Below are 27208 nucleotides of genomic sequence, written 5' to 3' on the forward strand. Positions count from 1 at the left end.
TATATGCTTAGTAGATTTATCTATTTCATTAGGTGCTTTCTAAGTGCTCAACCGGTCTCAATTGTAGCGAATAAGAGAACATAAAGATTTCCATAACTACTCATTTCTTCTAGGGTTCTAAACAAAGTGCGGCGTTTTTTCACGCCACAACAACTGCTTCTGCTATACAAAATGCAGGTGCGGTCTTGTGTTGAACATTGCTCACACCTTTGGAATGGCTCCGCTAAGTACCTAGTGGAGACCTTGGATCGGTTGCAACGACGTACGATTCGAATTATTGACAACTGAGTACTACAACATAGGAAAGACAACTAAGGAAAGGGGTTCCTTCACAAGTTTACGCGTGCACGAAGAAATTTGGCAACTTTTCTTTGTCGCACCACTAAAAAAGGGAACTCTTTACTAGCACACGTGTTCCCCTTCTCTTACAACCTGAGTTCCTTCAAACGAGGCGTAAAGAGGCATCTTGCAGGCCGGCAAGGCGGGGGCGGCTAGCGCAGAACATTTTTCCCGACTGTACTAGCCGTCGTCGCGTTTGGACTTCACTACCACTTACCATCGGGTGGAGTGGAGTCATTTGCTTTCTCGGTTTTTATATAAAAAAATACTAATAGCCAGTAATATTTTTTGATGGAATCGATGTTTTTTTCATTTAAAACAGGTAAGCGAACTGGCAAATAGGCCGCTTGGTGGTAAGTCATCATCACCGCACGCATATTGGCACTGTGAGAAATATTAACCATCCCTTATATCGTCAATGTGCTACTAACCTTGAAAAATAAGATGTTATGCACTATAAGTCTGTGGTTACACTGGCTTACTCATCCTTCAAACTCAAATACAACAATACTAAGTATCGCTGTTTGGTGGTAGAATATGATGAGTAGGTGGTATCTACTCAGACTGGTATAATGAAAATACATTCTTAGATTAATAATACAATTGTATATGTGTTGAATGATTTTTACAAGTTGTTTTTATTTATCATAATAATAGCTGGTAGCCAATAATCATTCTCTCCAGGTTGTATTAAAAACATCAACAATGAGCGGTGCGGTTACAATATACTCTACCCCACTCGCTTTTGTTGTAGGGACAAATGTAAACTCCCACAAGGATAATTAAGGTTTTCGGCACATTCTGATAACTAACTCTTGTTTAAATAACATACATCTGTAATGTTATATTAATTTGTTCTGTAGTCATTTGCTTTGTTACTGTTATGTGCAAGCAAACAGATAAATTTCCTTATATGTATATATATTTGAAACTGCTGATGTTTTTGGGGTCAATTAATATACATACCTAATAGAGTAAATTCTTATCACTCCTGGTTGTTTAACAAATAAGTAAATCTAATTTTGATTTTAATAATTCGAATCTAATGAAGCAATGAATGTAAAATTTAAATTGTAAAAGTAAATTTTGGGCATTTCATAATATGCGTTTCAATGAGTGTCGTTATGGTGATAATATATACATGCATATATACGAGTATATGCAAAGTACCAAAAGCTAGTTAGCAATAAAAATGATCGTCCGTCCCAAATGGCCGTAAATGGTAATGCTGTCCGGCAAACGCGAGCGATGCTCGAAGCCAGTTTCGAATGCAAAATTTCATATTTGAATTTCAAAACGCCCGACATAACGGCTTCTAGCAAGAATATTCCTCATTCTTGGGCCGCAGTCAAATAAAACAAGTTGGCTTTCGCTCCAACTGAATGCCAATTTTGTTGACAGCACTTTTCCCTTGTGGTGGTTTCCATGATCTTTATATATATTTTAAATAGTTGTACATGTAATATTTATGGTAAGAATGAATATGTATTATAATATTGAATTTCAGTGGTGGTAGAGCTTTTTGCAAGCTCGTCTAGGTAGGTACCACCCACTCATCAGATATTCTACCGCAAAACAGCAGTACTTGGTGTTGTTGTGTTCCGGTTTAAAGGGTGAGTGAGCCAGTGTAATTACAGGCATAAGGGACATAACATCTTAGTTCCCAAGGTTGGTGGCGCATTGGTGATGTAAGCGATGGTTAACATTTCTTACAATGCCAATGTCTATGGGCGTTGGTGACTACTTACCATCAGGTGGCCCATATGCTTATTCGCCTTCCTATTCTATAAAAAATATATATTGAATTAAATTAATAAGTTGCTTATACGACACAAGGTTGCAGTGTTTGCTGTCTGGGTTGACGTTACATCCTTTGAACTACATTCAATTTGATCCAATGTGTGAGTATATATTTACAATTACATATTGTACCCAATTTGTGTATGTTTAAAGCTTTGGCCAAAAAATACCACACTAATTGTTACCAGTAGAAGGTTGCCAATACATTGAATTGAAATGGGAATGGCGAAGCGCCAGTCTTTGTCAGCATACATTAAGTAATCCACAATTTTTCGTTTATATTCCAAAAATCAAGCTTCTTACATTTGATTTTTCATGTTTTTAATTTCGCAAATAGAATGCAGTTTTTTATTTATTGTTTAAAACAGACAAACAGATGTAAATTCACCACACTAATTCTGTGCAGCAACGAGACCACATGTAGTAAGTAAGTTTATATGTGTAAGTAAAAAATTACTTACCAATATTTGCAGCAGCGTGCAGTAAGTCTGCAAGCAGCTCTGGCTCATGACATGCGATAGCGAGTCGCTCGTCGATCTCGGCTGGCGTTGCTTCTCGAAGCTGTAGCGCTACGCCCTCGCCGCCAACCGCCGCGCTGTACATCAGCACGGCGCGCGGCGAGAATGTCGGCAGCGGCAAGCGCGTTGTCGCAACCTGACAACAAATCAATATTGTAATCATTTTAAAAAGAAACCTTGACATTTATGTTTCTATTTTTATTTGATACATTTAAATGCTTTTTACATTATTAGAACGGTTCCTTTAAAACATTATTTATTTAAACAAAGTTTTTTTATTTATTTTTTTATTTATTTTTAAGAGCTTAGTGATTTGTGACTATGACGCTCTGTTAGTTATACAATACAATTATTTCCTTAATCGTAGACATTTGTTAGTTAATTTGTATAATATTTTCGCCTCATTGCTGTTAGGAAATGCCATAAAGGTTATTCATTTATCAATAGCCTAAGTAACTCGCTCCGAACACATTCCAGTAATATATGATATATCTCTTCAGTTACACCACATTCGCTACAATAGGCAGTTGTTACTTTTTTAAGTAAATACGCAAATGAGTTTAATGGAAGGTGTCCGGAGCGAAGTCTTAAAGCCGTAATGAGGTCTTGACGATTAAGGTCACATCTGTCTATCCATGGCTCATTCCAAGGTTGTGGTTGCATTGTTTTATGCCCTTTTCTTTTGAACGTTCATCAAAATATTCTTTCCACCAGAACCTACATTTTTCTTTATACATCCAAATAAGATCAGAGAAATATGGGTCCACAGGTATTGTTATACCATCGACACTAGCTTGTTTTGCCAGGTGGTCCACTATCTCATTCCCAATTATTTCAACATGTTATGGTATCCACTGAAGAGATACAGATTTTGTGGTTTTATTTAATTTATTAATTTGATCAGTTGTACGATATTTTTGGTATGATAATTTAAGTCAAACAATTCTGGTCAATTATTTATCTAACAAGCGTTTCAGAGTCCAATCTTTTGAAGTAGATTGCGAAACAACGGTAAGCTCTTTGACCAGTCACGATGAATTAGATATGTAGGTCAATATACCGTGTTTCAAACGGCAAAACAGGAATTACGAAGTTTAGTCAATGAGTATAATTGAAGTACATTACTAAATCCTGCGATCATTTACGAATTTTGTGTCTAGATGTAAATCATATCGAATGACTGAAGATTACAGGCTCGTGTTGGATAACTAAAGATCAAAAGATCATCAAGGTTTCAATTTAATAAAAGAAGTCTACATTTTTATATATTCAGAAGGTCCGATCAGTTTCTATAGCATAAAGTTCTCAAATTTTCCTAAAATTCAGAATTTGGTTGTTAAATGTTAGAAAATCTTCGTTTAATGGGTATCCCAAGACGAATTAGTCATACCTTACATATGGAAATATGGTACCGTTCTGCAATCGATATTTTTCTTGTATAGTTTTTTTGTTATTATCGTAGTTTTTTTATGTTAGAGGTGGCAATGTCACAGTGATATAGGATAGAATATTAGGATTAAAATACATACCTTCTTGTATTCTTAATTTTTATGAGGTTGGTCTTGTAATCATTGTTGTAATAAATAACATTACATCATAAATGAATAATATTTATAATTAATTACATATATTTATCTCTTAGATATGATTTAAATAATAATTATAATAATTATTCAGTTTATATCGCTTTGAGCTTGGTAATGGAAGCTAAGCCATTAGTGGATAATGCTAATGGCATTGTGATACGACACCATTAGTTGTAGAACTATTAATTACAACGAATATATGCAACAATAATAAACACTTGTAATCAATTGTGAGGTATCATAATAATGAAAATTTGAAGCATTTTCATTAATTAAGAAATTAATCTTGATACTTGAGTTGTTAGTATGTTAACCTGTATTTGATTTGAATAAAGGTAGGAATTAAAAAAAAACGACAGAATTGTTGGTCTAGTGGCCAGCAAATAAGGCCGCAGACTCCGAGATCTTAGCTTTCAACTCTGGGTTGAATGGGCCCAAGCCAACCAATCTAGGATTGAGCCCATGAATGATTAGACAGCAATGCGACACGACCGGAAAGAGTTGAGTCGCAAGACCATGATTTTACTTGCTTTATGAGGCACGAGAATGTAAACACTGTTAACTACCGAAATTCGGGCTGCTACTGAGATTTTTTCCTAACACATATACACACTACACTATATTTAATAATAATATTGATAGTCCCGAGATTTTGGCCTCGATGACATTTAATTTACCTCGTAGCAATTCCAGACGAATAGGTAATCTTTTGCATGCAGGAACATACAGGACAAATTTAGGGAAAAAATCACTTATACCCCGCTTATCTGATTCATACAACAGCATTTCAAAACTAGTAGCTGATTTGGATGTTTTCCATAATAGCCTGTCTCAGTTCAAACGCAACATTTTAAATTACCTAAACACCTACCCTCGTTGAACTATCTCGCTAAGATCCAATTTGATTATTTACTGCTTATATAAGGATATTCTTCTCTAAAATTATATTTAAGTCAATATTCGTAAATTTAATAATCATTTCACAATCTTTTTAATAATTTTAATAATGTAATTTTAATTTTAATAATGTATTTGTATTTTATGGACTTGTTTTACTTAATTTAATTTAATGACTATATATAATTTACAATTTATAATGTAATATTCAATTTAAATTTTTCAATTATTGACCCTATTTAATAACTATTTATAATGTGATGCTTTTATGAAAGATGTGATAACCTATAATTAGTGGAACATTTGTCAAAAAACTTTGAAATTTCTATTGTTACTACTTTGTAAATCTGTAATGTATCTACTGTTGGTTGTCCAAAATAAATAAATAAATAAATAAATAAATAAATAAATAAATAAATAAATAAATAAATTGTTGGTTGTCCAAAATAAATAAATAAATAAATAAATAAATAAATAAATAAATAAATAAATAAATAAATAAATAAATAAATAAATAAATAAATAAACACTAACACTTTATCAGAGCGATCCGGGGTATGTACTTGGGTACATACCCCGAGTCGCTCTGTACTGTTATATAATACTGTTATATAATAAAGTAACTAGAACAAACGACGATATTCATATTATCCTTCCTTAAATTATAAAGTACAATGAAAGGGTTGTGTGCTTCGTAACATGTATTTTTATTTAATATTATATAATTAAAAAAAAAATCTACTACATAAGCTACATACCATAACACGTATCGGGTACGTATCTAGTGTTGATTACTCGCAATTATGTTGTCTCGCAAATTGCTGGTAGTTTGATCCTAGCATTTAAATATGAGCCTATCTTATGAATATGATATTGGGCTACGCTTGTATAACTATCGCGTGCATTATATATGCATATATCTTTGTAACATTTTAGGGTTGTAGGGTAAGTAAGTAAGTACCCACGCATCTGATATTCTATAATAGCAATTCTTAGTAATATTTTTTTCTGATTTGAAGGGTTAGTAAGCCAGTGTAACTACAGGCACGAGGAACATAACGTTAGGAACTAAGGTTGGTGGCGAATTGGCGATGTAAGGAACGGTGAATATTTCTTGCAGCGTCATTGTCTATGGTCACCAATTACCACCAGGTGACCAATTTGCCCGTCAGTTTATATAAAAAACCTATTTTATAAAAAAATATATTTAACTTTCAAAACGATAGTTCGAAAACATGTTTGCTTAGTAAAGTTTTTATTTATTCCTTCTGAGCGATGTCTGTGAAGGTGAAAATTTTGTAATTAATGTTAAACTATCTTTAATTCTGATGACTCGTGTAATAGAAATGGTATATTTTTCTCTTGTCATTTGAATCTTAAGATAACATGGATCAGCTGAGTTTCTTTCGCCGGTTCTTCTCAGGACTTCGGTTTTATTCAGAAACATTACACTTACTTGTTTACAATTAATAAGCAAGTATAATGTGCAAGTATATAACATTATATACAAATTTTGACCTTGACTTGATCAAATACATCATTACATATTCATATTTTAACTTAAATCATGAATAATCTCTTTTCATATATTCTCGTTTGTTAAATAATTTATACATAGATATTTATTTGATATCAAGTTATTATAAGAAAAGAGCCGAGATGGCACAGTAGTGAGAATGAACTCAATGTGCGAGAGATCAGACCCAGGCAACGAGCATTACCGGAGAGAGGTTCCGCGTGCTCAATTTGTGTTAATTATTCATTTCTTGCTCTTGCGGTCAAATAAACAGGTGTTTACTTATTATTACATAATACATTTATTGGAATATTGAGTCAAAAAATAAATAACAAAACACAATCGAAGTTTTGTTTTCGTCTTGCTTTATTATATGTAGTCGGGTACATCACAAAAAACATAATATTAAAGATCGCGTGTGTGATTAAGCCTCGGTATTGTTCGCAAATGAATCCCTAACGTACATGTAGTAACTAAATAACAAAGAGTGTACACAAGCCTTCAAAATACAGGTCTCATATGTATGGACTGCTATATCAATCTCTATTACGTTAACCATAAAGACTATTATACCGTACACAGTTTTTATATCCCCACATTTTTACGTGGATTCGCACGTTCGACCTTCTTTCGTGTTACCCTATTTTTGACATGTGTATGGTGTAGCTAATTACAAGCAATTATACTCTTTTTATTCGTAAATGTAATTTATTTGTACCTTCGTCATTTGGTAGGTGAAATGGATTTTGTGATTGTGATGGTATTTTTCGAACCTCTAGTATTTTTGGTAGAAAATAAGGACGTGAAATAAAATATAAGTAAAAAAAGGTAGCGGATGCTTCAAATTAGTTAATCATGTATTTGATTACGATTACTTGTTTAATCAACCAACCCCCATTTGACCGCCATGATGGAATAGGCTCTAAACTTTCTCAACAGGGCAGCCCAGCCGTGATACAATTATTTTTACTTTTATCTTAATATTAATATGTCAATATTGAATTGTCGTATATTTATTAAGTATTATATTATTATGGAATTCAACTTCCATAGAAAAAAAAATGGTTCCATAGATAAAGAAATAAATAAGCGCATTTCTTCCAATACGATATTGATCTATCTTTAGTAGTTTATAAAAATTATTTACATTTTTTTTTATATAAATTAATTTTACAGCACATGTTCAGGTAGCTTGTTTTATAATAAAGGATTATGTTTAATGACGTCATAACCAAAATGTCGAGGCCGTTTATCGGACAAAACCAAATCACTGAGGCGGGAGAAATAAAATCACAAAAATTCCCATGACACCGTAAAATATAGGCAGATATTTTTTATGGGCAGTAAAATGTGAATGTGAAATTGTTAGTATTATATTGGCCGTCACAGAGATTCATCTCAATGGGTGGACATTGGACGGGTGCATACATATAAGTACATGCTCGTATCTACGTAGATAAAGGACTCGCTTTCGACGTTGACGTACTTATTTCGTTGCAATGATAAAATTTCCTGCAATTCGTATTAAAGGAGTCATTGGTAAAATATTATCCCTTTTTAAAACGCTTTTATCTTCATCTGTTTGGCTATGTGGTTCAATATTGTGATTAAATTTTAAAGGAATTATATTTCGTTACTATTATATGTTTATCTATTGTAAGTTTCGATATTGTATACCATTTTTATATATTTTTAAATATATGGATTGACTTTACAGTCGATCTATACTCATAAAATCGTCTATCCTACTGTCTATCAACGTACCACCACCACAATAAGTCTAGAAAGCTGAAATTCGGAACAGATTTTTATTCTAACGTAAACAAAACTAATTTTTCGAAAATTTTACCTCTAAATTCACTTTGTATGAATTTTATCCGTACGAAGTCGGGACAGGTCTGCTGCAGCTACAGTATATGGACTGCACACTTGACGCACGTTTTGTTCGTCTCGAGAAGTTCTCAAGAAACACATTTTAAGAGAAATGAACAAAAATTTATAAATAATAAAATAAAAAATAAAATTTATAAAAAACATTTTTAGATAATTTATAAGAGATTCGTGGGCGGTGGACGACAACGAAATTTGGTGCAAAACTTGATGGTAAGGAGGAACCATTCTTTACATAGCAAAGCAACAGGAACAATGCAATCTATTTATCTTTCTGTAATTATATAATTATGAAAAAGTCACCCACTGAGCAAGATGGGTTGCTAGACAGTCAAAAGCAATTAAAGAAAGCCCTAACTGTGGCGTGCAAATACCAAGTTGTATTCAAAATAAAATGAAGCCGAGATGGCCTAGCAGTTAAAACACCAGGTAATGACCGAACACGGTTGTTTTGGAGTATACCTGTGTAAGATCGAATGCGAATCGTCGGCGATGTGCCACCACTGCGGTGCGCTCAGCATACGCTGGAGGCGTGCCCCGCGTGGAATGCGGAGAGGGAGATTTTTTTTTTATAGAGTAGGAAGGCGGACGAGCATATGGACCACCTGATGGTAAGTGGTCACCAACGCCCTTACACATTGGCATTGTAAGAAATGTCATACATATCCAATGCGACACCAACCTTGGGAACTAAGATTTTATGTCCCTTGTGCCTGTAATTACAAACAACAACAATACCAAGTACTGCTGTTTTGCGGTAGAATATCTGATGAGTAGTTAGTACCTACCCAGACGAGCTTGTACAAAGCCCTACCACCAGTAAATCCTGGTCCGTGAAGTCGAACAAGACCTGTCCCTGCGACCAATCGTGTCGGCAACTTAACCGATGATTAAGGGATCAAATTCAGCAAACATCTCATTCACTCTATGCTCGCCGGTAAAGGAAAAACTACTTGCTTCGCACGAAAATCCGCAGTTATACGCTTTTTACTTTTACTTCCATACAAAATAAAGAGATAATGTATAATTACATTTTGTAATTAAATTATACAACATATTATATGTTAATATTGTTTTAATTGTAATAACGATAACGTAACCTCGGTTATAAGTGAGGTTGTATTGATTTCATTCGGATATTCGATAATAATTATATGTGGCGGCCGCGAAAACTTTTACTGATGATTATAATATTATATTAAGTGTATTATATTTTTTTATATGATCGGTAAATTAATGTAGAGAAAAAATTAAAAAGTTATTTAATTTTGTTTTCCTTTACCGCCTACAACTACAGGTGTACTATGTATGTATGTGTATTGTAACTATGTGTTACTATGAATCTTCTATGTCCTATGAAAATAAATGATTAAATAAAAAAAAAGGCTGAATTACATATGTACTTAGCTACTTTTTTTGTAAGTTTAAATGATTTGTGATTCATAATTTATAACGAAAAGTTGTAGGACCAAGCGAAAAGAATAAGAAGGAGCAAAGTTCTATATTAGCAATGTAAGTTATTTTTAAGATAAACCCTCAATGCTGAGTCTTTTAAAGTTTTCCGCTGCATCGGTTTAAAACTGAAACCTTTTCACGGCGCATTTATAACTCTTCTTTTAATCAACGATTCTCCAATATAGTATTTTTTTTTAGTTTTTAAAAACGGAACATAACACTCCCTTCATAAAATAACCAAAACACACGAAGCCCGACGAATCAACAATACGGGGAATTACGTTTCCACTAAAAAGCTTGTGCATCGGAAAAAGCAAACTCCGCATCTATGATTAATTGAGGCTTACCGTATCGATTTTGTATTATCTGTGAGCATGAAAGTCATATATTATTTTGTGTGCTTCATTTGTGAATGTACTCGTGTATTTTTGGTTGTTTTTTTTATTAACATTCACTGGCTTAGAGTTTGTAAACTAAATAAAGTTTTATGTAAGCAGACCAACATGACTAAGAATCAAGTTTGTTGTTTATACAATTTGTATTTTTTGGCACACGAGAAAGCGCCTTCATGCATATATGATTAGCAAGAATTTTGCAGTATGAATAAACACATAAGATTTTTGAATTTGTTTTGTGTAAACTCTAAATACAAGGGAATTGAATGCAATTTTATATTATCAATTTAGTGTTATCGAAAAATAGATTTTTTGTATTCATTTTTACACATTTTTAATAAATTAAGGAAATATTTAGAACATGCAAAGTAAGGTAAAAGATGTACAGCCAACTTGTATGTACATCTTGTAGCATACCCTACTCCTTTTATTCCCGAGTTCAACCATTTCTTAATATATTTAAAATCTTTCCCTTTATAATATTGGTTCAATTTATTTAAAACTAGTTCCTACTTGTGGCTTAGCACGCGCGAGAAGTTTAAAAAGGCAAGTATACACACTATGTATTTTTCTAATTCCCTTATGTAAATTTTCATGATGATCGGTTGATTAGTTAAGCGGTGAAAGTGTGACAAATAAATAAACAAATTCACTTTCGAATTTATAATATTCATTTAAAATGACTGTAAATTTGAAATATTATTTAATTTTATAGTCCATGTACGTTCGTGTTATAAAAGTAATATATACGCTGTCAAGAGATTAATTTACAAACATATTTTTCACTAATGAATTCGTTCGGTTCCATTTGAATGAACAAATTCGGATAACAATTTTTAACTTCACGTTCTATAAGTGATTGGCACTTGTTTACACATTTCGATTTTCTTTAACGCTGGAATTAATATTCGAAAATAATTATTGTATTATATTGAAATATCTCATATTAATTATTATTTATGAAAATTCTGAAATTGCATTTTAAATAATTTTATTTAAATTCAACATCGAAATATTAAATGTTGTGTTTATTTATCATTCTCTACTTAATAACAGATGTATGCGATTTATTCGCAAATAAAACATAAAAGTCACTACAACGAGAACAATGAAATAACTTAAATATACAAAAATTACGTAATATGTCAGTAACAGCCTGTTAATGTCCCACTACTGGGCTAAGGCCTCCTCTAGCTTTTGAGGAGAAGGTTTGGAGCTTATTCCACCACGCTGCTCCAATGCGGGTTGGTATAATATACATGTGACATAATTTTAATGAAATTAGACACATGCAAGTTTCCTCACGATGTTTTCCTTCACCGTCAAGCACGAGATGAATTATAAATACAAAATAAGCACATGAAAATTCAGTGGTGCTTGCCCGGGTTTGAATCCACGATCATCGGTTAAGATTCACACGTTCTAACCACTAGGCCATCTCGGCCTAGACATAATATGTCAGTAAACACAAAATGTAAATTTGTACTTACTTGTACATATGTACGTACTTGTACATCTAGCATATAAATTTATTTAAAAATAGTTATAGAATAGTAGTTAAATCATTTCGTATCTCACTCGCGAAACGTTGAAAATCGACTCACGGTGATACGCTATGTTATTGCGTGTATCCTTTATTATAATTACAGGGACAAGAAATTCTGTAGAATAATATTAAGGGACAATTAAGACATTTGTGACGTCATTGTTGGCCGAAAAAGATAGACGCATAGTGCTCATACTATTTCATGAACATGTGGTATCTAATTTACTCCATGGCATATGGCATTGGTTGTTTAAGGCAACCTTTATTATTATGTCAATGAATCAAATTAATGATGAAAATATGGCCTTTTTTATTTTTATAAACCCTTTTTTCTAATTTTAGTGTATTGAATGGAATACACTAAAATTAGACAAAGGTAATAGGAAATGGCATTTATCACTGTTGCTGCTTAACCGTTTTATCACAGTAGACCAATAAGTAGACACATAAGCCGTTATCTTGAATTTTCTACAATTCAGTAATTATAATAGACACATTAATTTTATGATTCATATTTAAAAAAAACTACTAATTTATTAACTGAAATCATTATGAGCTTAATAATTCTGTAAACTGAATATTAATAAACGATGCTTTTAGGTGTATGAATAATTTCCAAGTGTGCAGGCAAGACGCAGAGAGGGTTGTAAGCGATGCCAACTCCGGCTGTGCCGATTAATTGGAGCTTACTGTATCGATTTTGTATTATCGTAAGCCAGAACTTACCAATATTAGACAGCAGCTATTTATTTATTCAAATTGCCTTGTACACGCGTCAGGATTATTATCTCTATGCATAGTTTATGTGTTAAATTTCGCTCAGCGATAATCCATTTTTCCATTACACGAGTACATACCGTTTGTGTTGCCGAAATCTTTTTCCGAATACATACAGCTTTTATTATTATTTACTATCCAATATTTACCTCGTGTTCACATAGACGATACGCGATACGAGCCGAAATGTAAATAATAATACGTCAATTTCCGAGTAAGTCAAAAGTGTAGTTATTTTGTTTACAGAATCTGGGCGTGAGCGTGAAGTTTATACGCGATTTAAAAAATATTTTCACATCTTTGCCTTTGAAACACGTACTGAATTTTCGGACTGAATCAGTGCACGACTTGTTTTATTTTGTTTGATTCTGTAATTAAGTCAATATTTGGAAAATCTGTTTTAGTCATACAGAAAGGATTTCCGGTAAAATGTTTCCTTTTCCCGTTTTTACTTCTTTGTACTCGGACGGATTGATAAAGTAAAACTTCACAATATTTCACTTTGAATGAAAAAATACATGATTTTTAATAGTTACTTTTTAATGCAAAATTTGTAAATTACAAGCATATCGAATATAATACATTAAAATTTTAAATTTATATTCTACCAACCCGCATTGGAGCAGCGTGGTGGAATAAGCTCCAAACCTTCTCCTCAAAAAGAGGAGAGGAGGCCTTTAGCCCAGCAGTGGGATATTCACAGGCTGTTACGGTTATAGAGACGACTTTTGGTTTATATGAAACCAATGGAGTTTCGAGTATTATTTCCCTAATTTTTATTCAGGCATTAAGATCTATATAAAAATGTTTAACTGGTCCCTCGGTCCAGTTAAAGACAACAAGAGTGTACTAGGTATTGTAAGAAATAAAAATAAAATTAATACTAAACTTTATGCGCATGGTGGACCGTAAACCATTTCGGTGTTGAGGTTTAGAAAATGAATTAAATAAAATAAAGATTTTTCATATTTATTCATATGATAATCATTATTGTGAAAAATGACTGATTTATCATATGAATGAATTCAGTCATTTTATGTATCACAGAATCGAAGATGTTATTTTTTTTTTTTTATAGAATAGGAAGGCGGACGAGCATATGGGCCACCTGATGGTAAGTGGTCACCAACGCTCTTAGACATTGGCATTGTAAGAAATGTCAACCATCGCTTACATATCCAATGCGCCACCAACCTTGGGAACTAAGATTTTATGTCCCTTGTGCCTGTAATTACACTGGCTCACTCACCCTTCAAACCGGAACACAACAATATCAAGTATTGCTGTTTTGCGGTAGAATATCTGATGAGTGGGTGGTACCTACCCAGACGAGCTTGCACAAAGCCCTACCACCAGTAAACTTTAGAGTGGACTCATTTGGCCATTAAGGTTTTGTATGCAAAATCAATCATTGTGGTGTTTGTATCTCTGTATATTTTACTGAAAATGTGAATTTACTACAAATATAATATTCGGTACATATGTTTTGTTTATTGGCCATCGGCGTTCGTTTGCATTCGTTGCTGGCGTGTTCACTATGTAATGTTTACCAATCGCTTTGACTTTCACGGGAGATATTTTCATTTCGTATATGGTAAAGGATTGCAATAAATATTATTAATATTTACATAGACTGCACCAGCTTGGCACTAATAGTTATACATATATGTAGTGTGTGGTTTAGTAAAGGGAAAAGCCTGTGTATGTATGTAGATGTAAGCGTTTGAGCAAGTTACTCATAAGTAAGCGTATTTGCTCTTAGATTTGTTATTTTACTCAAATATCGTGATATTGACTCGGTTTTGTGTAACTCGGCTAATGACTCGTTATGCGGTCAACAAAGCGCCGCCCAACCGTTCTGTAATGGGCCAATTATACAAAATTAATTTCATTGCTGTCTTCGCCAAAAAAGTGTAACGAGTTTTCAAAGCGACACGCCCGTTCTAAAACGCTTTATGGCGGCACCGCTTGGACACGGGTAATGGTCCAAATTTATTGGGTTAAATGGTCCGTGCGAACAGGAATTCGGGTTACATTGTTCGCATGTCTTATTTTTGTGGATTTGATACATTAATTGCTTCATGACTTAGATATCAATATTTCACGGGAAATTTAAGCAAAGCAGCACTTTTACTAAATTTTTGAAAATAAAAATTTCAAATCAAAATTTTATTTATTTACGTTACAATATTTTTGAACTAATTATGCAACTAGTTAAGAAAATAGCTTGAATCATGTCACCAAGGATATCAAATGACACGGGCATTTACTTTATCGGATATTCCATAGATATCTGTTACTTTATTTTCGCTTCTTCAGTTTATGCATAAACTTAGAATATAAATATTAACAGTATAAACAAACATTTCGTATGTTCTTATATAAACATATAAATGAGAGAACGTATGACAAATAAAATAAGTATATAACATGCTACAAATGATACTCACTAAATATAAAACAAACCGAATAAAATATCATATTTACCTGTTAGCATAATGCAGAATGATATGTACAACGTTAATAAGATATTTAATTATGTACAAATATGTTACACATAATTATACATGTTGGATGGTCTGAGTAAAGTATTGCATATTGAAATAGTAAATTGTTGCCAGTTTAAAAGTTTGTATAATTAGAAATGTTAACAGATATGGTTAAAATTTTGATGCAGCCGGATTGTTGCCAGTAATAAAGTAGTACTGCAGGGAGTTTAAAATAATTAATTAGGTGTTTACATTGTTGGGTTCTAATTGTACACATGTTATAGGAGTTTGGAAAATTTTCCTTGTTTTAATATTAAATATGATCGTAGTTTTCAAAACACTAAATTTTAACAAATATTATGTAAAATATTTTAAGCGTATGTTAAGAAAAATATATAACTGTTGCCATTAGTTTTGTAGTATGTTGAGATTGAAATATGAGTATTATTTAAAAATTATTCTATTTTAAGACGTTTTTACTCGCTATGTAATAAAATATTAGAAATGAAAGAAATACACTATTTTTATTTATAATTATTATACACTACTTTTATATATAATTTAATTTACGATATTTATTCTACGCTATAATCGATACTTCCAGAAGCAACTCAAATAAAACGAGTCGAGAATAATTGTAATTATATTAAAACTAAAGCAACATTCATGAATAATTGTTATGTAAATAGAACAATGATTTTTAATTTGATTGTAACTGTTAGAAATTTATGATATGCGACGTTGACTACAATTAATTATTATTATATTTCAACCTTACAAATATCAAAATAGCGTATACCAATAAGTCGGTTTTTGACTTTCGGTTTTCGGTTCAAAGATATATTCTTTGGACTAGGAAGCTTATTAACTTACTTACAAATGTTGCTGTGGTCAAATTCTAATATTTAATACGATGAGGCATTAAAACTATAAGTTAGCAGAAAGAAATTTTTGAATGATTCACAAAGTTTAATATTACGCTTTTCGTTTACCAAGCTTGCCATATTACGTAATGTGTATGTAACAGCCCATTGCACGTGCCCGGTTTGTTTTGCCGTTGATTCTGATGTTAATAGAAAGCGTTTTTGTTATGCCAACGACAATTGCTTGGAACCGTTCCAAATCTGTGACTTGTCCTTTAATACAGAACGTTTTATCGTATCTTAGGCTCTTTACAAACGAATACTTTTTCATACGCCGTCGACTGGCCTTACCCGTAATACGTTACACAAAGCATAAACGTGCAATTTTTCAAAAGCGCGTACGATGCACGCGTACGTTGCCTAGACAGTGGACAAAGGCATGAAGGACGAGCCTGTGAACATACTACTACCCTCTGCGAGGGTTATTTGAGGTTAAATTGAATACATAAAAGTATTAAAATGTAATTTTACCAATAGTACAAAAAAGTTTTATTTATTCGCACTTCTTTTGTGATTCTTACATTACAGGCACTATAAGTAAGTGTTCCTTATAGAATCAATTAATTGAAAAATTATAATAAAATGATAAAAAAATATTATTTTCTGATCTATTCCTTTGTTACTTTGTTATTTACTCAACTATCTATCTGGATGCCAAATTTGAACTTTCTAGGTCATCTGGAACTGGGTTAGAGTTTTGATCTATAGGTTAGTCAGTGATAAAAATGACGATTTTTAGATATTAAATAACTGTTTGAGATTGGTTTATGAAATTAAGAGCACATATGTATCTTTCAGGTCTTAATATATGAGCCAAATTTGATATGTTTATGTGAAATAGTTTTTGAGTTATGAGGGGGTCAAAAGTGGCTCCAAATGGTTCGTGTAATATTACACACGGTGCTGCTCGTCAGTTCAGTTAGCTTGGACTTGGTCAACACTCTACCGCGTATCTAGATATATATTTTTTGTTTTTATGTTAAGACGGGCAAATGGAACACTTGATGTTAAGTAGTCACCACCGTCCATAGACAATGTCGATGTAAGAAATATTAACCAATCCTTATACCGAAAATGCGTCACGAACCTTGTTACACTAGTTCACTTATCCTTCAAAGTATTGCTGTTTAGCGGTAGAATATCTGATGAGATTACAAATATCGAGCGTCCGTATGTTTCCTTATCTTTGACGACAAGTAGGTTTTTAAGCGATTGTGCTCGGCTACCTGTATCAACATTAGTATCTGAGCTTTAGTAGTGATATTAAGGCTAGGCTTAATTATTCCTTAGATTTCTAACGCGTTCTTGGGGTGTTCTGAGCTCATCTACTGCGCTTAAAATTTCATCTTGTATATAGGCCCTTAGCTAAGAAAATAAGTAGAATTGAGACGTTCATTTTTCCAGATTATATATAACATTTCAAGCAATTTATGTCGTCTACTATATTACAAACGTACAAGTGGCGGCGGCACTTTCAGATGGAATGTATAGACAGGATAAGCAAATATTATGTTTTAAACAAGATCACTATTATATTTAAAATATTCCTATGAATTCTTAATGCTCAGTTGATACGTCCTTAAAAACAATCTAAAAGGAATTCTTTCAGTGTTCTCTTCTCCTTATGAAACACATAACACAATTTCGTAATCCCAAGAGTAATTTTATTGCGATGGCAATACGGATGGACTTAAGGAGAACTCCTTAACACGGTTCGTCGTAAATCTGCGACAGGAATTGAATCGAACGGCCCTCTTGACGGCTGCCGTGATAATGGTCGATTTATGCTCCGCATTGTCTTCAATTCAACTTCCGAAACCTGTGCTATCTGAATCTGCAACTCGATTGTTTGTGGGCTACATCTCATGGATAAGTTGACTGTCGTTTGTTAAAATGCTTCTATATTCGATAAGAAATAAATCAATTTAAACATTGAATCTGACAAATTCGTTCAAATACGATTAAAAATAAGAAATTATTTTTATAGATATATTAAAAATAGATTTTGTACAAATAATATAGCGAATATATCGCTATATTCGTGTTCTTGAATTTTTTTATTTGACTTTAAAAAACTAGGCACTAAAATTTCGACTTTTATCTCAATTGTGTAAAAGGCTCGTATATATCACTGAAAAAGTTTTCCCATTTATAACAGGTGTAAGTGAGATTTAAAATGGCGCATTACACATTGAAACGAATTTAAAGCATTTTGTTCGGGTTTTTAATGCAGTTTTATCCCGCAGACTCCCAGATGTAAGCAAATCCGATTAGGGTCGTTTATATGGTTTTGTTTTAAGACTGTACTTTGTACGTTTTCTTTTCTTATTTGGATTTATGACATTATTGAAAAAGTACACGGTAAAATATCTTGGTATTCTGCTTTCTGTCGATAAGAAATTGTTGGCTATGTCATCGAAGGTAAACCCTTCGATTTTATAGGTAGCCACATAATTCAATCAGTGTCGTGGATACTTCATTTTGTCTAGATGTTCTCGAAAATTCTAAAGAACGGCAACTTTAATAATATTCGCAAGAGATGTTCTCCTCTTGAGGATATTTCTTGTAACTTCAATATCGAGTTAAATATTAATTTACAGTTTATAAGTTATAAAGGAAATAAATTTTGATGTAATTTAGTTTAAAATTTATTGAAAAGCGTATTGAAACAGTGCTGAGATCTAGTAACATATAAAATTAATATATATTTAATCGGGCACCGGTGTAGGCCGAGATGGCCCAGTGGTAAAAACGCGTGAATCTTAACCGATGATCGTGGGATCAAACCCGGGCAAGCACCACTGAATTTTCATGTGCTTAATGTGTGATTATAATTCATCTCGTGCTTTACGGTGCAGGAAAACATCGTGAGGAAACCTGCATATGTTTAATTTCACTGAAATTATGCCACATGTCTATTCCACCAACCTGAACATTGGAGTAGCGTGGTGGAATAAGCTCCAAACCTTGTTCTCAAAAAGAGGAGAGAAGGCCTTTAGCCCAGCAGTGGGACATTCACAGACTGTTACTGTGTAGGCTTGCTCAGTTTATATAAGATACAAATCATTATATAGGTATAGATTTATTATATGCAATCATTGTTACGTGACTTAATGTGTTAGTTTTAACAAAACGGAAAGGACAGTTATAAATTGATTCCGTTTTGATTTAAAGCACTTTATATTACGCTTTTGTTGGTTATCATATTATATTTTAGAATCAATTTGTATTACATGTATATTAGCTAACAATATGGAGTTTTTGGAGATTATAAATATTAATATTCCTATTAGATCTATGGATATGATAATAACCCAACGATTTAGGAGAAAACTCATGGCTTTTACACATTTAAGATCTCGGGAAAGATAATAGATTCGTTAGCGATTACGTCTACCTTCCCTTCTCTTTCGAATTCAAGCCAAGAACGCAACCGCAGTCTCACTAAAATCTTATAACATGACAAAGTTTTCACCTCTATCTTTCAAAGACTGCATACGTAAATAAATTGAGAATACGCCATACCCATAAATCATATACAATATCAATTCGTCGGTAGACCCCAACGCGTCCAAAACAAACAACCTTTTGAAAAATATTTTTTAATTAATTACAGATAACAAAACCTCATCCATACATTATCATCGTCAAAATATTTAACTTATTATGTTAATATTTTTTTCTTATGTTATCACGATATCACGTTAACTTTTACATACCACTACCACTTTCGTCGAAGCTTCGCCAGGAGAAATTCGATAAACAAATATTAGTGCATTAGCACCGCGAGACCGACCAACTTTTAGTATAGCAATACTATTCTATTCCCGGCACATATGTGACCATTATTGTTTGGCTTTATGTAACAAATAGAAAGAAATTTTTAACATATAAATTTGATGCAGTTTAAAAAAGGAGAGGCCGTTGTATGATGAAAATTTCGGAAAATCTTAAGGGGCTTCCAAATTATAAAACTAAATTTCTTCATATTTCATGTCTTATAGTTTAAACTTTGCGTTATTTTTTTTCCATATGTATCGATTAAAATGTGACAAAATGGTTTTATAAATATGGCAACTCAAATTAAAATCATTATTGTACAATTAAATAATTATTACAAGTAACTAGTATATACATGTACATAATGTTTAGCTTTATAATGTCTAGCTCATAAATCCATAATATATTTGTAGACAATACAAAAAAGCTATAAACATCAAGAGTAGATAGATATGTTTATGTATGTCATATATTTATTTTCTTCGCTTTTATTTTTCACTACAACGATTTTTCTCATTTCACAGAAGAAAAAGTCAAGGCGTTGTGTTAATGAAGGACGTTTAATGTATTTCAGGCCCTTTCAAGAAGACCCCGTCTTAATTAGACTCCCAGAGTTCGTAAATAAAAATGTCATGGATTTCATTTACAAGAAACACGACAAATATATTTTCTATCTAATTAGTGTACTTTTTTTTTTTTTTTTTTTTTTTTTTTTTTTTTTTTTTTTTTTTTTTTTTTTTTTTTTTTTTTTTTTTTTTTTTTTTTTTTTATAGAATAGGAAGGAGGACGAGCATATGGGCCACCTGATGGTAAGTGGTCACCAAACGCCCTTAGACATTGGTATTGTAAGAAATGTCAACCATCGCTTATAGCCAATGCGCCACCAACCTTGGGAACTAAGATTTTATGTCCCTTGTGCCTGTAATTACACTGGCTCACTCACCCTTCAAACCGGAACACAACAATATCAAGTATTGCTGTTTTGCGGTAGAATATCTGATGAGTGGGTGGTACCTACCCAGACGGGCTTGCACAAAGCCCTACCACCAGTAAAATTAATTATCGTTTACGCGAATTAATTATCGTTTGATAATTTTCTTGTAAGTAAGCGACTTCGCTAATAACTAAAATTATTTTTACCACTAGAAGTGGACTCTTGCGTAGTGACTTTCTCCGGCGTAATGAGATGTATATGATATATAAAATATGGCTAAATAGTATTTGTAACTCGGATTGCCTCATTTCTCTAAGCAATAGCTTTCAAGGCTGCTAATCCTAAGCTACTGGATTCCATCACATGGTCAGTGCAATAAAAAGTTATTCGGTTAATTTGTATAGAAATTACTCAAGTTAGTGCCTCGGAAAGCACGTAAAGCCACACTGATTCTACGCCTGAAGTATTTTCAACAGTCTCGGATTTACCTATCAGACTCTGTGTATACGCAGTGCACTTATAATAAGTCCTGCGCTGTTGGCCCTTGAAAATCGTTGCAAGTCGAAATCGCTTAGGGAAACAACATAAACCACTTGTTATAAAAGCGAATGCGCCACCATTCGTGGGGCCTAACATTTTTTTTTATTCTTATGCATGTTAAGACACTGGCGTAATTAACCGCTTTATAACCGGAACGCATCAACGCAAGCATTAATGTTTGATAGTATAGACGGGCTTGCACATAACCCTATTAGCAACTACTCAGTTACGTTTATCTAAACATCCTATGTATTTAAAAAATAATATTTTAAGTAGACTTTTTTTCAATACAAATATTTCAATTATAACAGGCGCTAGTCGCTTAAACACCTGTCACAAAACAATATTTACTTATTCTCGATGAACACAAAGGAACGTCGGGAATCCCTTGATTATAGACTAAAAGTTTACTATTTCCATATGTAACTCGAAGCTATTAGTAATTGTCTGAATAGAAAAGTGAAAATGAACGCTCCATTTATTCTCGCGTCGGGTCTTTTGTCAATGTATTTTACATCATTATCATCAGTATGTGTTTCAGTTCAGTTCAGTACTAGACATATTCCTAGCCCCCCCCCATGCCACGGTTCCCGATCATCTTTTTACTTTTTAACCGCCGTCAGACATTCTTCGTCACTTGATTTAATAGGTAAAGGCGTCCTCTTTAGTTTGCCAAGACACGGTCTTCACTCAAGAACTCGGCTGACCAGTTATCAGATCTGTTGGTTGATTATCTATTTAAAGTAAACGTAAGAAAATTATTATGAATGGTTCCTATAAAAACCATATATTACTATTTTACAAGCGTATGTAATACGTCTAAGCTTAATAGTAAAAGTATTTAATATATGCATGCAACGTGTTCGTTTCAGAACTTTTTGCGGAAAATTGCAGTGTAATATTCGTTCTCATTCGACGCGTGTTTTTTACCCTCATTAGAATGCATGAGCTTGATTGATTTAGCCAGCGGTAGCGCTAACGTCGTAAAATAACCAAGAAAGAATTTTTAAAGATTTTTATTTTTATATCCATTATCAATTATTTCTACTCGCTTGAAGTTTTTTAGTAGTTTTGAACATACTGGTCCTGTAGTAGAACTGTGTAAGTGATATGTTATGAATTTAGAGTTGTGTTTTGTGTATTATACAATTGACGATTATGGGTTGCTTAAGAAGTTCATTGCAGGTGGCTTTTTTTGATGAACTATACTAAAATATAATGCATAATTTACGTGAGCTAACCATTAGACAACGAGGCAGATTTACAAGTACAATTGAATTATATTTTAGAAGCCACCTTCAGAAATCACTATTAGTTATAAGGTCGCCTATATAGTTCCAAAACACTTGTTATTTTTGCAGTTGAATGTTATAAGATTTTTTCATCTTAATATATTGAGTAATGTATAATTGATAAAAATATAAATATTAAATTTAATATTCAAGTACTTCATTTGGGATTTAATTTTGAATCTTCTAATCAGGTACAAGATTACATAAGCAAAAGATTCATCATTGAAAATGTAATTTAGTAAAATTTCTAAGTTCAGTTATGTAAAATGACGTGAAATCTATATACCTATTAATAAATATATTTAAGTCACAAGTGAAATAAATGCGGATATCAGTGTCGACGGAATAAATTTTGGAAATCCAACAGGGAAAAGAATAGTGCGCCAAATTTACGAGCCTGGGGAGAGCAGTAAAGCCTCGTTATGGTGAGCTATGACCCGATCGAGGGAATATTACTACAAAATACTATTTCACACTCTATGTGTGATAAAACGCATAAAACTATGAATAAGTCATCAAATTTCTAAATTGTAGACCATTTTATTGGGTTTTGGATATCCAAAAACAATTATTAATAACATTATTAATGTATGGTTTTGCTGGTGTTTATTTTGGAAAATTTGTTTAAGTGTTCTTTATTCCATCCTCACCACCGCGATGTCTGGAAATCCATAACAGCGCGACTTTTAAGCCTATCATGCATCGCACAATCACTCTGTGGAACCATCTTTCGTCGGTGACTTTTCCGAACCGATATGACATAGAAACCTTCAAGAAAAGAGCGTACTCATTCCTTAAAGGCCAGCAACGCACCTGCAAGACCTCGGCCATGGGCGATAGTCGTCACTTTCCATCAGGTAAGTCTCCTATTCGATTATCTCCTCTTACATAAAAAAGTGGTTTTCTAGACTAATAGAAAATACGGTCGGAGTTTATGTATACTATTATGTATATATGGGCTTTTATGTAAATCAATTAACTGTTTTTAAGTCTTGTATTCAGAAAGAGAGAAGTGGACGCAAATTGGAAATTTATTGAGATTATAAAGCTGGCAGTGATACATTACAGTGCCTCGGAAATCACGTCAAGTTCTTACACGTCGTTCTCCGGACGTATATGATTGCTGTTTCATTGGAATATGAAAGTAAGAGCAAAGAAAGGACACATGAGTTTGTACACATAGTTGTGCATTATACATTGTAAAATTAGAAATATATTATTTATTATGTTTTATGGGCGTTCATAGAAATATTTTAGAAAATAAGGACAAGAGTAATTTCAAAGTGCGGACCGAAATCAATTAACAACTTAATAAACACAGAAAACTAAGCGCGCCTTCCGCAAATGTTTCTCAATAAACTTGACAGTTTAATAACAATTTAGTTAAATATAACAAGATTGCGTCCAATTTCGAATTATTAAACTTATTTACTATGAAATAATTAAAAAACATCTTGTAGCATTTTTTACATTTTAATCGAGTTTTAAACGCGATCACACTTTTTTTATTTTGTCAGACGATTCGATAGATAGAATTATGACTAAGATAATTAAAACCTGAATATACATACAAATAAATAAAAAAAAGTGTAAATTTATGATAAAAACAACTGACTTTTTAAGTTATATTAGCTAAATGTTATTATCAAAACGAAAACAACCATTAATATATTTTTATCAGACTGTCTTTTTGTCCAGTGTAATCTTCAAATGTGGTAAAAATTACAAATGCAATAATTAATCCCGGATATATACAATTAAATAAATCTGTATGCTTATGACGAGTGCTCTTACATTAAAAAATACTGTTTGTTACTAAAATGATAATTACCATTAGTTTTATTGTTATTTCCCTGTATGTCTATCCAGCGTTGTATTGCAATTACATAAAAACTACAATTTCCACGGTACCATTTAACCTTTATTTCATCAAAATCGGTCGAGTCTATCAAAAGTTATAACTAATCATAGTTTACGTACATATTTATTTCACGCGGATAAAACGACAGGGCAAAGATAGAAATTCAGATCATTTTTATACGTGTAAAATGAATTATATATATAGAGAAAGTTTTAAGCGTGCAATCTTCCAGGATATTGAACATTTCCTTCAGTTTTATTTATTTGTTAGTTCTCTTCTCACATTTGTTTCAGCTCGTCTTTCAATTAATCACGCAGCGGTTACCATCGCATCCATCACGTTAAGTGCATAGAATTAAAACGATTTACAAGACTATGGAATTAAGTCTCCGAGAACACAAAAGAGTGAAAAGAATACCTGGAGTATTTATTGTTCCCGTTTTAAAATCCACGGTCTTTGTCATTGATGAAAAATTTAGCAAATTTATTATAAACATTTAATTTTTATTTGATTGTAAGATTTTGTGCAAGCTCGTTTGAGTGGGTACCACTCAGTCATGACGTATTCTACCGCTGGCTATTAAAGAACAATTTTATTATTTTTGTGTTTTGGTTTGAAGGGTGAGTGAGCCAGTGTAATTACAATGAGGGACATAACATTTTACTTTCCAATGCACTTTGACAATGAAAGGGATAGTTAATATATTTTACAGTGCCAATAAAGTAATGGTGGTGACATGGTAGTAAGTGTACCATCAACAATAAAAACAGCGTCGTCTAAGGACAGTAATCGTAATTCCTAAGCATCACGTAAGTAAAAAGTTACTAGCTCTTTTATAAGAAGTATCTATGAAGGACCTTTTACAAATAAATAAGAAATATACTTTTTTATTTAATTTTTTCATAAAGCTTTAAACATAATTAGAAAAAGTAGTGAAACCTTTGTTCAATTAGCATTAAATCTTTAATTGTATTAAAAAAGAATACAAAACTATATTTGTTAGCACAAAGTCGACAACGCGGATTCCTTTCTCAATGTTTCTAGTGTCCCTTATTCAACCAATTAACTTAAGTTAAATTTCCTTCGTGGATCGTGCCAATTTTTTTACTGAAATAGTTTAAGTGGCGGCTTAAAGATGGCCGACGTGCTCTTGCGGGTGACCGCATTCATTATGCTAAATTGCTCCATTAAGCGCCATAAGCTGCACGTTTTAAGCCGAGATACTAAGATTGGGGTCAGGAAATTAGCGCATAAAAATATAATTTTTAATATAGTTAAACATCAACACCTCTGTTAAGTGAATTAAAAAATAGTGCGAGATTGCAATTTTTTGCAAACACTTTCCTTTTAGAATTACTTAGATTTTTGCACACTAAAACTATTGCAACGGTCGTCTTCGACACGTATAGTACAAGTCGCAAATCGCTTTATCTCCCAGACAGTTTCCCCATAAGGTATCCACAGTCCTTTGTAGTAATGGATATCCTATATCAATATACATTAATAATAATTATACGTCAATATATTCAGTATTGAGTTACAAATAAATCATATAATATCTTCGTTTCAATATGTAAATATTCGTTCTATTACAATATACTATCAGCCTACAAACAATATCACTACGAAGTAACAAAAAGAAACTATATTACATTTTTGCTTCGGTTATCGATTTACAAAAATTTCGTAAATGAAATCACAAGCGTTCGTTACAAAGACATAATATTTACATAACATCCGAGTATTTCAATATTGAATATTTATTTTAATAGTACAACATCAATATACGATCGAAAACAGGAAAAATGTCAATAACAGGCTTCTGAAAGCAAGTATTATATATTATTACACTGTAGCGAGATCCGTTCAATGTTTTCACATAGCAACTGTACAGTGAAATAAAAAAAAGAGAATCTGATAAAAAATGTTACATTATACCTTCAAAAGAACGAGTAAAATATACTAAGGGGCAATTTTTTTGAGAAAGTCTCGGTGTTCAATCTATTTATTACTAATTGTTTAATATATTTTTAATTTTCATTTACATTACTTAAAAACTCACAATCGAACTACAAAATGTTGGTACTGTATTGTACTTATTTTGGCTTATGTTAAGGCGTCTCCAATTTATGCCAAAGACCTATTACAGTGGTTTTAATGGGAAAAAAGTTCTCATAAATAAAGAGTCCTTGTACTTTCTTGAAGGTTTCTACTGCGCAGAAGAAGCGGTATTAGTTCCTGAAGTTTTGTTTGACGCTTCGATTCAGGTTTGTTTGCCTTGGTCAGGAGATATGTTACTTGCCTGTCAGCTCGTGACCATGGTTTCAGACGGATGAAACCCGACTAATATAACAATGTGATTAATTTGATCTGAATATATAAGAGAGAAAAAGGAAGAAGACAAAGCGTTTTTTTTTGCTAATATGCTTAAAATATATTAAACATAAAAATGGTTTATTTATCCCCAAGCTATTCTAGTTTACGACAATTTGATTTTCATGACAATTGAGAGAATTTTTATCTAAGCCGTCTCTCTTGGATTGATTCCAAGAAACTTGCTGAACATAAAACACGTCTATATCCCCCACAGTGAAATGGTTAACTTCGGAATAACAAAGGATTTAGCTTGATACGGCAGTTTTGTCATAAAAAACGTTAAAGTTAGACCAC

The 27208-nt window shown here is 32.5% G+C and overlaps 1 protein-coding gene across 3 annotated transcripts in view; it reads right to left on the reverse strand.

Moving 5' to 3' along the window:
- LOC126775760 (zinc finger protein 541) overlaps window positions 1–27208 on the reverse strand; it is a 239789-nt gene that overhangs the window by 75724 nt on the left and 136857 nt on the right. For all 3 annotated transcript variants that reach the window (XM_050497844.1, XM_050497843.1, XM_050497842.1), the window contains exon 3: window positions 2601–2793. In XM_050497844.1, the coding sequence (XP_050353801.1) occupies window positions 2601–2793 (193 nt within the window). The remainder of the gene's footprint in view (window positions 1–2600; window positions 2794–27208) is intronic.

Source organism: Nymphalis io, chromosome 19 (genome assembly GCF_905147045.1).
Source record: "Nymphalis io chromosome 19, ilAglIoxx1.1, whole genome shotgun sequence".
Lineage (NCBI taxonomy): Eukaryota > Metazoa > Arthropoda > Insecta > Lepidoptera > Nymphalidae > Nymphalis > Nymphalis io.